Raw genomic sequence first — 14,861 nt, forward strand, 5'->3', positions numbered from 1 at the left:
TAATGCATCATGATGAAGATCATGTGTATCTGCCCACGATGTTTCATCTTCTAAACAAATGAACATAATTTCAGTTAAATTTGATGTGTGGTTTTTACACTAAATATTATCAGGTAAACTTTATTTTAGTCTGTTTTAATCCTGTATAACTCCCACTATACATGTTCCTTAGTGTTTACTTTACTTATCCTACAAGAGACTGAATAGGCTATGCAAAATACAAGTTGAGTTTGTGTGGCATATGTGTAATGGAATACTAGGTGAAGGTAAAGTTGTTCCTGGTGCTGAATTAAGCACCATAACATGGAAATATGTGGGACAGTGAAGGTGTAGCTTCATGGATTCTAGACAGTGCAAGATGGAGGTGAGTAATCATTGTCATGCTGTGGTTGCTTTTCCCACATACCCATTTGACAGGGTGGGCCTCAGCCAGATTAGGAAAAGAATAATTTAAGACTTATACAGTATGAAGTCTCTAACAGACTTATGGAAACGTTGTAGTAGCCATCACCAAATTGCATCCTTCAAGGTCATGCCAACGTTATACAACATTACAACACAGACAGTGTAGCCCAGAAGCTTAGAATTCTCAGTGTTGCAAAATGCTATACTGTTGACTTTGAGCTAAGTTGTAAATGAGGTGAAGTTCTTCTGTGACCTTGACGTGTGCATTGGTGATGGCTGCTATGGTAGATGCTCATTTAGTCAAGAGATTTGCCACTTTTCATGGAACCTGAAGATTTGTTAAGGTACTATGTACATGAGCCCACCATTTGATCCTGTCCTGATCCAGATGAACATAGACCCTACAGATCACACACCCTGTTTGTTTAAAGATCCATCTTAAAATAGTTTAAATTAAGTATATTAAATGTGTGCCGAATATCCTCTCTAAAAATAAAGTTTGAAAGATATAACACCATAATTTCGCTTATTGTTTCTTATAGGCATGATGATCTGTCATAAGATAAGAACATGTATTGGTGGTGTTTGGCAGTAGATGCTGAGGAGAATATTTGGACCTAAGAAGGAGGAAATGACAGGAATCTTGAGAAAATTACGTAATGGGGACCTTTATAATCTTTATTCCATCAAATGTCATTGGAGAGATCAAATTGATGGGATGAGTAGGTAATGCAGCACACATAGGAAAGTTAAATGATACATACAAAATTTTTGTTGGAAAACCTGTAGGGAAGTAGAAACTATAGGCATAGATTGGAACATGGTATTAAAATGGATCTTAAGTAAATAGGATATGAGATTTTTGACTGGATTGATCTGAGCAGGATTTCAGGTTCTTGTGGCAGCAGCGGGTATGAAGATGGCTGTCTTTTGTGTTGCGCTGTGTAGTTTGGTATAAGTTTACCAGTGTTTCAGACATGCTTTCTGCTTCCATCATCATGACAGTGAATGCTGGAGGCAGCAAGCAGCTCTCAAAAGTAAGTAAACTTCTACCAGACTTCATGGCACTACAACTTAGAAGACAGCCATCTTCATAGATTCAGCTGCCTCAGGATATTGAAAAGTGGTTGGCTTTTATGAATGGAAATTAACTATCTCGAAGGGGATGTGTAGGATGTTGAATTTTTTTTGACCAACTGAGCAGTTGTCATCTCCTTAAGAAGGGCTTTCTCTATGGAATTAGATAGTTTTGCTAAATGATTGTTACAGTGGTGGTGTCTTATTACACTGCATTTGCAGGTTTGCTTGAAATAATTTTGTGTCTGCATTCTTATTTCATTGCTTCTTGTGACAATGATTCATTACGTCAATAATACGTTGGACAGTGCTTGTTGTCAGGGTTATATTTTATATGCATGATTTTTTGAAATTTTGCTGTATGTACTTGTTCAAGTTGTCATTATGTCAGATTACTGTTTTGTTTTAAGATTAAAGCTGTTGGTTGGGAAAACTTCTGGCCAGAGTTGAGTCTACTTCTCAAATGTGTATACCACAGACATTCAACAATGTATAACATAATACTTGTATAATCTTTCTTTGTTTGTTTTTTTCATTCTCCATGATTTATGTTTGTTAGTATTAGCGACAATTTGTAATTCTTTCCTTTTTTTAGGCTTGCCTGATTTGTTGTTCCACATCCTTAATTCACTGTTGTAATCTTCCATTGATACCTTCATATTCAGTATGTAAATTTATATTCTTCGTAATCTTCACAGTGTTCATCATTCAGCAGACATAAACTTGGGCATTGGTAAAGCACCATAAAACAGTTGTAGATAAATCAGTCAATCATTCTGTTTGTAATTCAGTTATTGAGTGGTTGCATCATCTTGATATATGACTTTTAGTCTGAAATTTACATTACCAAGTGAATCGGTGTACTTGTAATATTCTAGATTTGTAATCGTACTCACTTTGAATTGCAGTTCGGCCACCTGTATCCCAGCTGAGAATGTTTTTGGTTTTCCTCAATCTGTCGAAAAAAATGCCATGTTAGTACCCAATGACCTTCCATTTTCCTACCATTCATGCTTATTTGGTACCATGTAACATATGCATTTCGTACATTATTACTCTTTAATTTACTAATCAGTCATGAGTACATTAGTATGTTCCTGAAGTACGTGTTCACACAAGTTTGTTTGAATATTCATTTACTTTGCCTTTGCAGATTGTTGGGTCTTATGAAGAGTCAATAGAGGAATTTAAGAATTTGTTAAGCAAAAATCCTACATATGTACCAGCACTGAAAGGCCTTGGAGAGACATGTTTGTATCTAGGCGGAAGCTATTTTTCTCGCCAGTTGCTTGGCTGTTGTAGAGATAGTTGCCAGGATGCTGTAGATGCCCTCTCAAAGTGAGTGTGAAGTGCTTTTTGAAATATATTGTCTTCTGGGGTGTGTGTAATTGGCTGCCTACTGCACATATACATATGCACATTGAAAGTCTTACTTTCAATGTATGAGATTTGAGGGTGATGAAATTTGGATTGTGATTTTCTGGGTTGTGACACTTGTACTATGACAGGGAGTTACAAATATTTTAGAGTAGTGACGATGGAGACAATACAGAGTGTCCGGATGATAGGTATCCAAAATAAAAAATTTATATCTCGGAAACTAATTGTCAAACACATATCCGGTTTATGTCATCAGAAAGGAAAACTCTGAAAGTTTTTTTTCATGCCCAGCTTACGCGCATGCGCCAGCTGGTGACCTTCAGTGAGCTCAGTAACGATGTCGACACCACAGGAACAGGTTCAATGTGTGTAGTGGCTAGCAGAGTTGCAATCTCTTACGGCTGTCCAGCGTCGTTTTAGAATGCAGTATGGACGTCAACCTCCTACACAGAAAAGCATTCAGTTCTGGGACAACAAACTGAGGACTACAGGTAGTCTGTTGCGTGTAAAATCTCCTGGAAAGACACGGACCTCTGAAGAAAATGTCAATTGCATTAGAGAGGCATTCCAGCGAAGTCCGCGCAAATCAATTCGTGCTGCTAGCTTGCAGTTACAAATTCCACGTTCAACAGTGCACGATGTGCTACACAAAAGGCTCTGCCTAAGAGCGTACAAGATTCAAATGATTCATGCACTAAAACCGACTGACCAAGTAGCACACACAAACTTTGCTGTGGACATGCTAGAAAGAATTGACGCATCACCCGATTTCCTCCGCCAAGTGTGCTTCTCGGACGAGGCGACGTTCCATGTCAATGGAGTTGTAAACAGGTACAACTGCAGGATTTGGGGCAGTCAAAATCCACATGTCACATTTGAGTTGGAGAGAGGCAGCCCCAAAGTGAACGTGTGGGCCGGCTTAATGCATGACAAGTTGATTGGACCGTTTTTCTTTTCGGAAAATACTGTGACCAGACGTTCATACTTGGACATGCTGGAGCTGTATGCGCTGCCTAAATTACCACCTCAAACTATCCTCCAACAAGATGGGGCGCCGCCACATTTCTGCCACCATGTTAGGAATCACCTGGACAGAGAGATGGCTGGGAGATGGATCGGCAGAGGTGGACCAATCGCTTGGCCTCCTAGGTCGCCAGATTTAACCCCATTGGATTTTTTCTTGTGGGGTTATGTGAAGAACATTGTCTACCAGGTTAAGATCAACGACCTTCAACAGCTGAAAGCCCGCATAAGGTACGCTGTGGCTACGGTAACACCAAACATGCTTCAAACAACGTGAAACGAGGTCTACTGTTGTCTGGATATTTGTCGTGCCACCAGGGGAGCCCACATTGAAATTTACTAGGAAACTTATATACACAGAAAAAAACTTTCAGAGTTTTCCTTTCCGACGACATAAACCGGATACGTGTTTGACAATTACTTTCTGAGATATAAATTTCTTATTTTGGATACCTTTCATCCAGACACACTGTGTATAATATATATAACTTATAAAACTTGGAGCAAATGCCACTCTATTCAAACTTCTAGCATATTTTGCCATTTTAAATTATTTTTAAAGAAAATTTTACCGTAAAATACTTTCCAACTGCAAATTACAGAAAATTTTCAAAAATCAGTATTGTAACATAACAGATAATTAAAAGAATACAGCCTTCCAATCATTAATACCAACAGTTATATAAAATTTGGATTACCGTTTACTGGGCTATAATGCCATGTAGTCTTGAAGATGATTACAAGCATTTGGACAAACGTATATGGTGTCCGGGAGTATTATTAGAATTTGTCAACAAATTTTCAATTTTGGTCAGTAATAATAGCACTTTACATGAAGAACTATATGCATTTCTGGTAATTGGTAATGACAGGGTGTGGTATTTCCACTCAGGCATGAAAGCATTTTGGAGAATCCACCATGATGACATCATCACCCAGCCAGAGAGGCGCTAAACACAACACCGACACAAATGTCACTGACCCCAGACCACTCTGCTATTACTGGTGCCATTAGAAAAGGTCAACTTCAGTGGTGCTAGAATTTACATTTTGTATGCATTGTATACTTTAGTCAATCTCCCCTTTTATGAAGATGGAACAGAGTACAGGTGTTGTCCAAGAACTGGATTTCCTTAAACTCTTTTGATTTACACAGATTCAGCCTTTCAGTATGGCTAAAGGGAAGAACTACATAGGGAAAGGAAACAATTTTCAGTTAAACATGTGTTTTTATGTATACCTTTAAATTAATTTTCTAGGAAATATTCTATTATGTGTGTTACAGGGCTGTTGGAGAACACAAAGATTTATCTTGTTTGTGGAAATTACTTGGTGATGCTTGCACATTGGTAGCACAACTACCAGAGCGTTATTCCCATTTGTGTATCAAGAGATGGATTACACATCCTTCGGGATGTGAGGGAGAACGTGAACTTTTACTCCTGGACAAAGAGAAAGTGTTTCAGCAAGGAGTGAGGTAAAGGATTTCTAGAGCAGCAAGGTGCTAATGATACAAAACTAAATGTTTCTATAGTGGAGTATTTGTGTCAGTGATGGAAGCGACTAAAATGATTGACATGAATGGTGATGGCCGAATGTTGGACAGTCCTCATCAGCCAATCAGCTTCAGAGAATTGGTGTATAAAGTATTCAGAAGCAGTTGCCATTTGTAGACATCTCTGTGTCTCTCTCTGTGCCACCTGCCATTGTTTTTGTTGGTCACATTAAGAGGGATGAAATCATAAGGCTGTTTAGTATATTAAATTACAGGGAACTTGTTATATTTTTATTTCACCAAATATTAGGATAGTGAATTAAAGGAGGTTACAGTAGGCCAGACTGTAACTTGTTTGGATAAGGCAAGAAATGTGTGTTCTGTAGGGGAGATCTCCTTGAAACTGACCAGTTGGGTGCCACATAAGGAAAAGAGATCATAATATTGAAGAGGATGTAAATTGATTTTGAAAATTGGAGGTGGTCAGACTACCTCAGAATCATGTCCAGTGCTGGGATATCATACCATATCTACCCAAATACCATGCACCCCTGAATAAGATGCAATTTCAATATGTATAGTGTTTCAAGAGCAAATTATTATTTGAATTAAAGTCATACCAAAGGCCAAGAACTGATAACTTATATTAATGTCTCACACTAGAAATCTGCTTAAGCATGCATGATGACATAACTTTCCAACTCAATATTTCGGGGAGTTAAAAATAATTCAATGTAAACCAAACTTTTCTTGATGAATACGTTTTAGTAAATACCATTAAATTAACTAAACAGATCTGTGCTGTGTAGTGATGTGTACTGTGCTATGGGAACAATTGATGCTCTTACCTTTATGCCATGCTGTGGGAAGCAGTATGTGTTGTAGTTGTGAGTATAAGTCTGTTAGATAAGAATATATAGATCTTACTGATTATAAAGCAACCTCCACATCAATTACTTCATAATAAATTTCCACTAATTCAGTTCACCTAGTCTTGGTAAATGATCATTCATTTTCAATTTTATCCAATGTTTCTTATTATATAAAGATATTTCTAATGTATATTATACCATAAACATGCAAATATTTTGTGTCTTAAAAATTTTCAGACGTGACAGTATAGAACTTTGAGGTTATGTCTGACAACTTTCAGGTAATATAAATCTGAACTAGCAAAATGTATGTTCAGAGATAGAGCATTAAGTGAATTATCAGATTATAATTTCCAACAACTTTTTATATATACATGTAAGCATTTAGGGAACATAAATGTTATTGTTCACAGATTTTTTTAAAAATATATGTATGATGACTTTACACAGGTGTTATTGTCGAGCACTGAGCCTGAGTCCAAACAACAGCTTGATATGGCATGACGTAGCACATGTTTACCACTTGCAAGCTAATTATATGCAGTCATCAAATGTGAAAAAACAGCTACAAGAACATGCCCTTGCTGCTGTTAAAAAAAGCATTCTGCTGGACTCAAAGGACTGGAAACACTGGAACTTGTTAGGTGTCATAGCAGCATCTGTAGGTATGTGCTAGAAGCAGAAGCTAGTTTCGCTTGATATGTTACAAGTAGTCCACTAAAATATATTTTTCTTCTTTTTTTTGTAGAACTAAGCAATTTGGATCTTGCCCAGCACGCATTCATCAAGTCCATACAGCTGGAGAACAATAATGCTATAACATGGACTAACTTGGGAACTTTATATTTATATTTAAATGAAATCCATTTGGCTCATGAAGCATTCAAAGTAGCCCAGAGGTTTGAACCATCCTACACTGAGAGTTGGATTGGCCAGGTGATTGTCCTCTAGCATTCATAATTTAAATTATGATTTATTCATTATTGTGATGTTGCACAGATGACAGACAAGAAATACATACAAAATTTTAGTTCAACAACCTGAATGAAAGAACCACTTGGAAGGGTTTGGTGTAGATAGAAGTATAATAATAATAATAATTGTAATGCAATGTAATAAAATAAAGGAAATATGATGTAAGGGTGTGGGTGGGATTTGTGTGGTCTTGGGTTAGGGACCAGTGGTGAGATCTTACGAACATTGAAATGAATCTCTTGGTTCCATAAAAGACAACATTAACCTGGGCCATTGGATACAGGGGAGCTGATTTCTAGTGTCACTTCAGCCCTAGAAATGGAGACAGCACACTTGTCCAAAACATCTGAAACATTTTCCTCCTTCTATCCACGTGTGTGTGATATCTCTCCTGACATCTTATTTTTCTCTCCAATTCTTTCTTTACTTTCTTTTTTTATTTTCTTTACTACTACTACTGTGGCGCAACAGCCCAAAATCGAGCCCTAGCCTCCTCTTTATTTTCTTTACACTTCTTAATAATTTAATCTCTGCTACCATTAGTATTCTAATAACTGGCTTGGTACATGTCAAAGTTTCTGCTACATGTTCTTCAAGTGAACATATTTTTTTGTCATTAGGCATTTCCCATTTACAAAGTATGTTATTCAGTAATGAGTAAAATTTTCTGGCATTATTTTATTTAACACTTACATTTGTCACTGTTTTAATTTGTGAGTGCTTAATGTGTTTCCCTTTTTTAATTTAATTATTATTGTTTTATCTTTTCCATTTCCCGTGTCTTCTGGATTATTTTTGTAACTACACATTTATCTGGTTGACAAGTGATCCACAATTTTTCCATGCTTTTCCATTTCTCCTCAAAGATGATTTCATTTGGTTCTCATATATTTGTTGTTTCATAATTTTTGGTAATCCACTCTTGCCCTACTGATTCTCTTGTTATTATCTCATCCATTACCATGTTGAATAGTACAAGAAATTTAGATTCGTTGTTGTTTCAGTGTTTCACATTAATAGTTTAGTTCTAACATTTACACTAGTAAATATATAAACAGCTATCAGTTCTAGTGTGTCCACTGTTATGCCTCTAGATTTTCATTTTATGAATACTGTACAGTGAATGCTCCTAAGAACAACAGAAAGATATCCATAAGTAGCTATTTGATTACAGGCTTTGATAGCTGAAACCTTGAACCATGAAGATGCTATGGACCTATTTCGACACACGACACAGTTGGGAATCCATATGGAGAGTTGTATTGGATACTCTCATTGTGTCTTATCCACTCTGAAAACGTCCACAAATCAGAATGACCCCAATTATATATACAGCATTGAGAAGATGTATGCTATTCCAGTGGCTGAAAATGCTATGGTTTGGTACACAGGTGAGTTTATTGTAAGCTGTCAAGTCTCTGCAGATACCATTGTTAACATTAGCAACATTTTAAATTACTAGCTGGAACCCATGAGAAGTTTTTCTTTGTGTTATCTTGTTTGAAAATGTTAGTATTTTGACACTGCAGGGGATGCCCCCAAAATATTTTTTTAATCATTTAGTTTCTTAAAACATGTGTATTCAGACTTCCATGTCTTGAGTGGGATTTGAACCCATAGTCCCAGTGTCCAAGCGTGCGAGGCCTATGCGTCAGACCATGTGGCCGCAGTGACCGGCTGCCTTGTGTCTGTAGGCTATGGTTTTTCTGCACCATGTCAGTCTAATAGTCCAGTATGAAATGAATGATGAAACACATTTTATCTTATGTGGTTTACAGTCTGATTTTTGAGTTATGAATGAAAATTTGTTTTATTTCCTAATAGAAAACTAAAGCTTCTGAATAGACAATTTCAATGGCTGGTTTTTAATTAAAAGCCTTTCCCATGTATTACCCACAAATATAGCCATTGTATATCTTATTTATGTCTGCTTTCTGTACTACTACATAACAATCTGTACTTATCAGAAAAAATCCTCAGTCTGCTGCGATACTAAAAGATGCTCCTAAAATACATCCACAGCAACAAAATGTTCTCATATTCTGGAAACGTGCACACAAAACACATCCACTAAGGAACTTTTAAAAACGTATTAGTACCTTTAAAATACACAGTGTTCTAACCCTGTGACTAAAACATGTCTACATAACTAAAACATTTTAATGCACAAAGCTTTCTCGGAATATGACAGAACATTTTGCCAAATCCAAAAGAACACATACAGAATTTCTGTTGCTATACATACCTTATGAATACGCCGTGTTTTAACTATCTGAGTAGAATGCACACTTGAGATGATGTTACTGTGATAACCCACCAAGAAACATGGAAGGATTTCGGACAAAATAAGGGTATTACTGTTATAGATGTGTTCTAAAACTGAACTTATTCTTGAGTTAAGTTTGTGTTATGTGCAAGACATTAGGCATTGAAACAACAGAAAACTGGTACTCACACATACTGAAGTTAGTATGGGAACATGAAGTTATAACAGTACTATGGAATCAATTGGTACAAACTGATAGAGAGATTCTGGCAAATATGCCATACATAATAATTAAAAACAACAAAAATAAAATTTGCTTTCTGATATATGTAGCAGTACCATCAGATAGAACTGTAATACAGAAGGAGTTTGAAAATAAATTAAAATACAAAAATTAAAGTATAGAAATTCAGCAAATGTGGAACATAAATGTTTTATCATACTGATAATCATTTGAGCCACAGGAGTTGTATCTAAAAGACCAAAGTAATAACTGGAGATAATACCAGGAAAGCATTCTATAGATTCTATACAAATCAGCCGTGCTAGGAACATCAGACATTGTAAGGAAAATTCTACAACCTGGTACTTGAAGCCTGGGTGGTGGGGTTTACCTCTGGTTCTAGAGGAAAAGTACTATGAAAAATCTGTGAAAACAGAAGAAATGGTGGTGGTGGTGGTGATGGTGGTGGTGATGATGATGATGATGATGATAATAATGATAATGTAGTCCTACTTTATTATTCAGAATGTCTTAAAAGTAACATCCTATTTCACTTATGATAAGCAGGGGGGAAAAAAGATGCAAATGAGAAACAGTTTTCAAAATATTGTACTTTATTTTGTGCCATTTTATGTCCCATAGCAAATGAGATTAGTTTGAAGACAAATTTCCATCACCTAATTTAGAATATTTTGGCTATAAAATTTTTTGGAGGTTTGATATGGGCAAGAGACTTTTGCTCGATAAAACATTGTCACTTGTACAAAGAAACAATATAGTGATTTAATTTAAATATCTGTGAAACTCTTTATTCTTCTAGGTCACATTACTGAGAATGCTTGTGCATATAATATGCTGGGATTGCTGTTGGAAAGACAACAATTGTATCGTGGGGCAGCAGAAGCTTTTGAAAGAGCCCAGAAGCTGCTGAAAACAGATGAGGACTCTGCCCTGAGTGACATGGTGCATAGCAATCATGGGCGAATATTGGTTCAGTTGCACCAGTATGAAGATGCCATCTGTCACTACCAAGAAGTTAAGAAAGCTGACTTCATTATACAATGTGGCTTGTCTTTGGCATATTATAAAGGTGAGAATTAGGAATATGTGTATCAGATCAGGATATTTTTACTTATAGAGGAAACAGTAAATGAGATTACAAAATGTGATCCTGTACTAGTAATATTTTTTATTTGTACAAAATTAGGAAATGTGTGTGTGATGAAAGCAGTACAATGATAGTGACTTATTTCTGAAGTGGGACAAGTTAATTTTGACAAGTTAGGAGACACATAAAACAGACTGGTATTTAAGTGAGGTCTGTATTTTATCAAAACATTTAAATTAACAATTCAGGATGGTAAGGGTATGATTCACAACATGAAACCTCTTGCATCTAAATCTCAGTCACATCTTTCTGTAATATACATTGTTATCATGAAAGCATGAATATGTTTCTGGTAACATATAAATATTATACCTGGTATAGAGCACATTACCAAAAATTGTGTTACTAATTCCAGGAAGCAGAGTCCTTAAAAAAGCTAATATTGCACTACCAAAAAAGAAATTTCCCTCCTTTTGTGGGACTTTAAATTTTAATGGATTCTTCTCAGGCTACCAGCCATGTCATGTGGTTGAATGGAGAATACACCGTTTCAAGAAAAATTCATAATACGTAGTTACCATGAAAGCTTCAAATCAGGCTTGACAATTATTGCTGTGTCCACAAGATCCCATCACTGGCCCCTGTTCTGAAGTGGGCAGATGAATTTATTCTCAAGCCAAGGTCCTGTTTGACATTTCATAACATGGTAGACTTTATTGTGAGGAGTTGTTGGTCTCACTCCCTCAACCCCAAAGTTGAAGGACCACCCTGTACTGGCTGTCTGTGACCACTTATTCAGTATATTTACAGTTACCCTCCATGTCTGGAGACTGTGTCCTGTGGAAACATCATACTGTGGTGACAAGGGTCCTAATTAACTTTGAGAAATTAGGTTACATTATGTGAGATTTCAGGTTCTTACAGAAGCAAGTATGAAGATGGCAATCATCTGGGTGTTTGCGCTTGTAGAAGTTTACTGACATTTTATTGGTGTTTGCTGCCTTCATAATTAGGGCGATCACTCTGTTGCGATAATCTAGAAGACAGCTCTTTTTGTGGGTTACATTGTATTTGATTATAGTTTTTGAGTTTTTTATTTGATTTTGCTGTTAAATGTGTTGACATTCACTCACAGTTGTTGAGTTTTCTAAGAACTCAAACTGCTGTTGCTCATTCTGTTGCTGAGTCACTTGTAGTACCAGTAGTGCCAGTGTTGAAATGTAACATAATTATTGGGAGTCTATGCTATGATTTTTTGCTTTATTACTCATAAGGGTATTATGTAACATAATTTTGTGTTACAACATGTTCACATTCTGGTCCAGGACTGATCAGTTTGATGCAGGTTTTTTTTATTGCTTTCTTCATTCCCTTTCACATGTGAGAAGTTTCTTTAAAATACTGTTTCCTTATGCATCCCCCTGAATTCACCTTTTATTTTCATCCTACCATGTCTTGTTTATTTATTTGTGGTTTACTCATCAGTGCTATCAGCATCTTAGACCATGTAGCATTGAATGATAATGTGATTAATGAATTGGAATGGATGTAGAAGGAGTGTTTATGGCCTCATATAAGGTAGTATACTGACGTATTTTATTCAACACTGCATATCTTTAATAGATGTTACAGTTATTTGTATCTAAGAAATAAGACAGCAAAAAGTTGGAGACAATTACATAAGGAGGATACGTAATATGCAGTTGTTGCCTAAAACGGTGAAACGTGATTGTAAATGATGATGTGGGAAGGACGTAAAGTATGCATAGGTGAAATGAAAAATACATACAACATTTTGGTCAGAAAACCTCAAGGGTAGAGACTGCATGGGAGTTCTAGGCTTATTTTATTTTATTTGTAGTGTTCTGTCTGACGACAGGTCCATATATTATGAACAGGATCCTTCCAACCTCTTCAGGTTGTCAGGGACCTGCTCATACATATATACATTCTTGGCAGAGATGATCAGAAGTGGTTTGCCATTGCCTTCTTCTGTGTGTGAGTGGAGTAATTGTTGGGATGCCACGGAGAAACCGGGGAAGCCCCTGGAGGAAAACTCCGTGATGCCTAGACCACGGCCTTGCCCAACACAAGTTATAAATTTGAGCACCACCGGGAATTGAACCCGGGACCCCAGGCTTACAAGGCTAGTGTTCTGACCGCTAGACCACTGTGGCAGTTATTCTAGGCTTATATGGGAGGATAATGTTTATTTGTTAATTTATTTAATTTGTGGTTTATTTCACAATGCTTTCTCAGTAGCTAAGATTATGCAGTGTTGAAGGATACTGTTAAACTGGATCTCAAAGAAATTGTGAAGGTTTGAGTTTGATTCAGCTACCTTATTTTGGGTTCCAGTGGCTGGTTTTTGTCAGCATGATAATAAATGTCTGTGTTGTGTAAAAGGTGGGACATTTTTTGATAATCTTGTGGGCTTAGCTTCCCATGAATAATGCTGTGCTGGGAGTTTTTAGATGACACAGTGTCATAAATGTAATTTAATAATCAACCTCATGTATGAAGTGACATTTGGAGTTACTTCTCAGAATTTTGTGTGTGTTAGAAGTTTTGTTGATCACACAGTCTGTTGTGCCTTTCTGTATGTAATTTTGTTTGCATTTTATTTCCAGCCAAGAAGTTTGAAGATTCGTACACAGCATATGAGACGGCTTTGGAATGGCTTGCCCCAACAGATGGTCTGAAGTCTCATGTTCTAGTAGCTATGGCAGCAGTGGCTTACATGTGTCAAGGAGTGGAGGATTCTAAAACATTACTGTTTGAATGGTAAAGAGGACTAAAACAAATTGAGCCATGCAGTTGTGGAACTGGTTCTGCAAAGAAGCACTGTATCTGTTTATGTCTCATTCTCTGCCTGCATGACAGTTATCCTGCTGTATGTCAGCTGGATATGTTAAGACACCATGGACTTTTATTTTTCTCTGACTCAGCATATTGTAATAAGTTTAAGCTTATATTGGAGCTGTGTACAATGTCTGACTACAGGTTGGAGAACTGGGGTTTAATCCCCACTAGGGGCAAAGGATTTTTCTTGTAGCTTCTAAATCCAGACTGGCTTTGGGGCCCACCCAGCCTCCTATTGAATGGGTACAGGTGGTCCGTTGTGTGGGAGTAAAGCATGGCTGGGGCATGACACTGACCACTCGTCATCTATTGTCGAGGTCAAGAATGATAGGGGCTATACCTTCTCTCTTCTCCAAGTGCCTCCATGGCATATGATGGGCTATAGCTTTACTTAATATTATGTACGCAGGACGTGGGAAGCTTATAACACTCAGGTGGTACATCATCATATATTGCAGCAACACTAATATCAGTGATTTTGATCCAGCCCTTCCACCTGCTATCTTCACAAAAATTATGTAGACATTTCTTATCTCCCCCATCCTCTCCACATACCAAGAACATTGAATTACCTTGTTTTCAAACATTTGTAATTTTTTTTAAAACTATATATACAAGACATAATTTGTTTATGTAGGACTTGGAGTTTTCACAGCAGCATGAAAATGGATTTTTATCATCTGGGTTGTTATGCTGTCTAGTATTTTTGCAGTATGTCAGAGATAGAGCCAAAATGCTAACACAGTGCAATAACTTATAAGACCATTATTTGTAATTTATATATGTTATTTCTTTCAGTATCAAATTAAAGCCTCCTTCAGTTCAGGGACTGTTTGCATTCTGCTCACTTGGTATGTTGCACTCTGACCTCACATTGGCAGAACTGGCTCTCAAAGAACTTGAGCCACACAAAGATGGCCCTGAGTATGTGTCTCATATCGCTGTCTTCAAGGCTTATATACATTTCTTGCAGGTTAGTTGCATCATTATGTTACATGTTTTTTAAATAGTAACAGTAAAATATATACAATAAAATGGAATATCATATCTGTGGCGTTAACAGTCCGTGTCCATAAAGAAGTTTTATGTTGTGAATGAAATGAAGCCTCAGAATTTTATTATTTGCAAAACCTCAATTAAGGACATGAGAATTAATACTTGAAGTTTGAGAAAGT

General features: G+C 36.7%; 1 protein-coding gene across 4 annotated transcripts in view; it reads left to right on the forward strand.

The window, feature by feature from the left end:
- LOC110835330 (tetratricopeptide repeat protein 37) overlaps positions 1 to 14,861 on the forward strand; it is a 45,582-nt gene that overhangs the window by 20,884 nt on the left and 9,837 nt on the right. For all 4 annotated transcript variants that reach the window (XM_022075445.2, XM_022075446.2, XM_022075448.2 and 1 more), the window contains exons 11-18: positions 2,636 to 2,820; positions 5,171 to 5,362; positions 6,703 to 6,917; positions 7,001 to 7,188; positions 8,402 to 8,618; positions 10,537 to 10,806; positions 13,455 to 13,608; positions 14,485 to 14,659. In XM_022075445.2, the coding sequence (XP_021931137.2) occupies positions 2,636 to 2,820; positions 5,171 to 5,362; positions 6,703 to 6,917; positions 7,001 to 7,188; positions 8,402 to 8,618; positions 10,537 to 10,806; positions 13,455 to 13,608; positions 14,485 to 14,659 (1,596 nt within the window). The remainder of the gene's footprint in view (positions 1 to 2,635; positions 2,821 to 5,170; positions 5,363 to 6,702; positions 6,918 to 7,000; positions 7,189 to 8,401; positions 8,619 to 10,536; positions 10,807 to 13,454; positions 13,609 to 14,484; positions 14,660 to 14,861) is intronic.

This window comes from Zootermopsis nevadensis, unplaced genomic scaffold, assembly GCF_977971745.1.
Source record: "Zootermopsis nevadensis isolate Lab colony 2312 unplaced genomic scaffold, Znev_1.0 Znev_ptg000016l, whole genome shotgun sequence".
NCBI lineage: Eukaryota > Metazoa > Arthropoda > Insecta > Blattodea > Termopsidae > Zootermopsis > Zootermopsis nevadensis.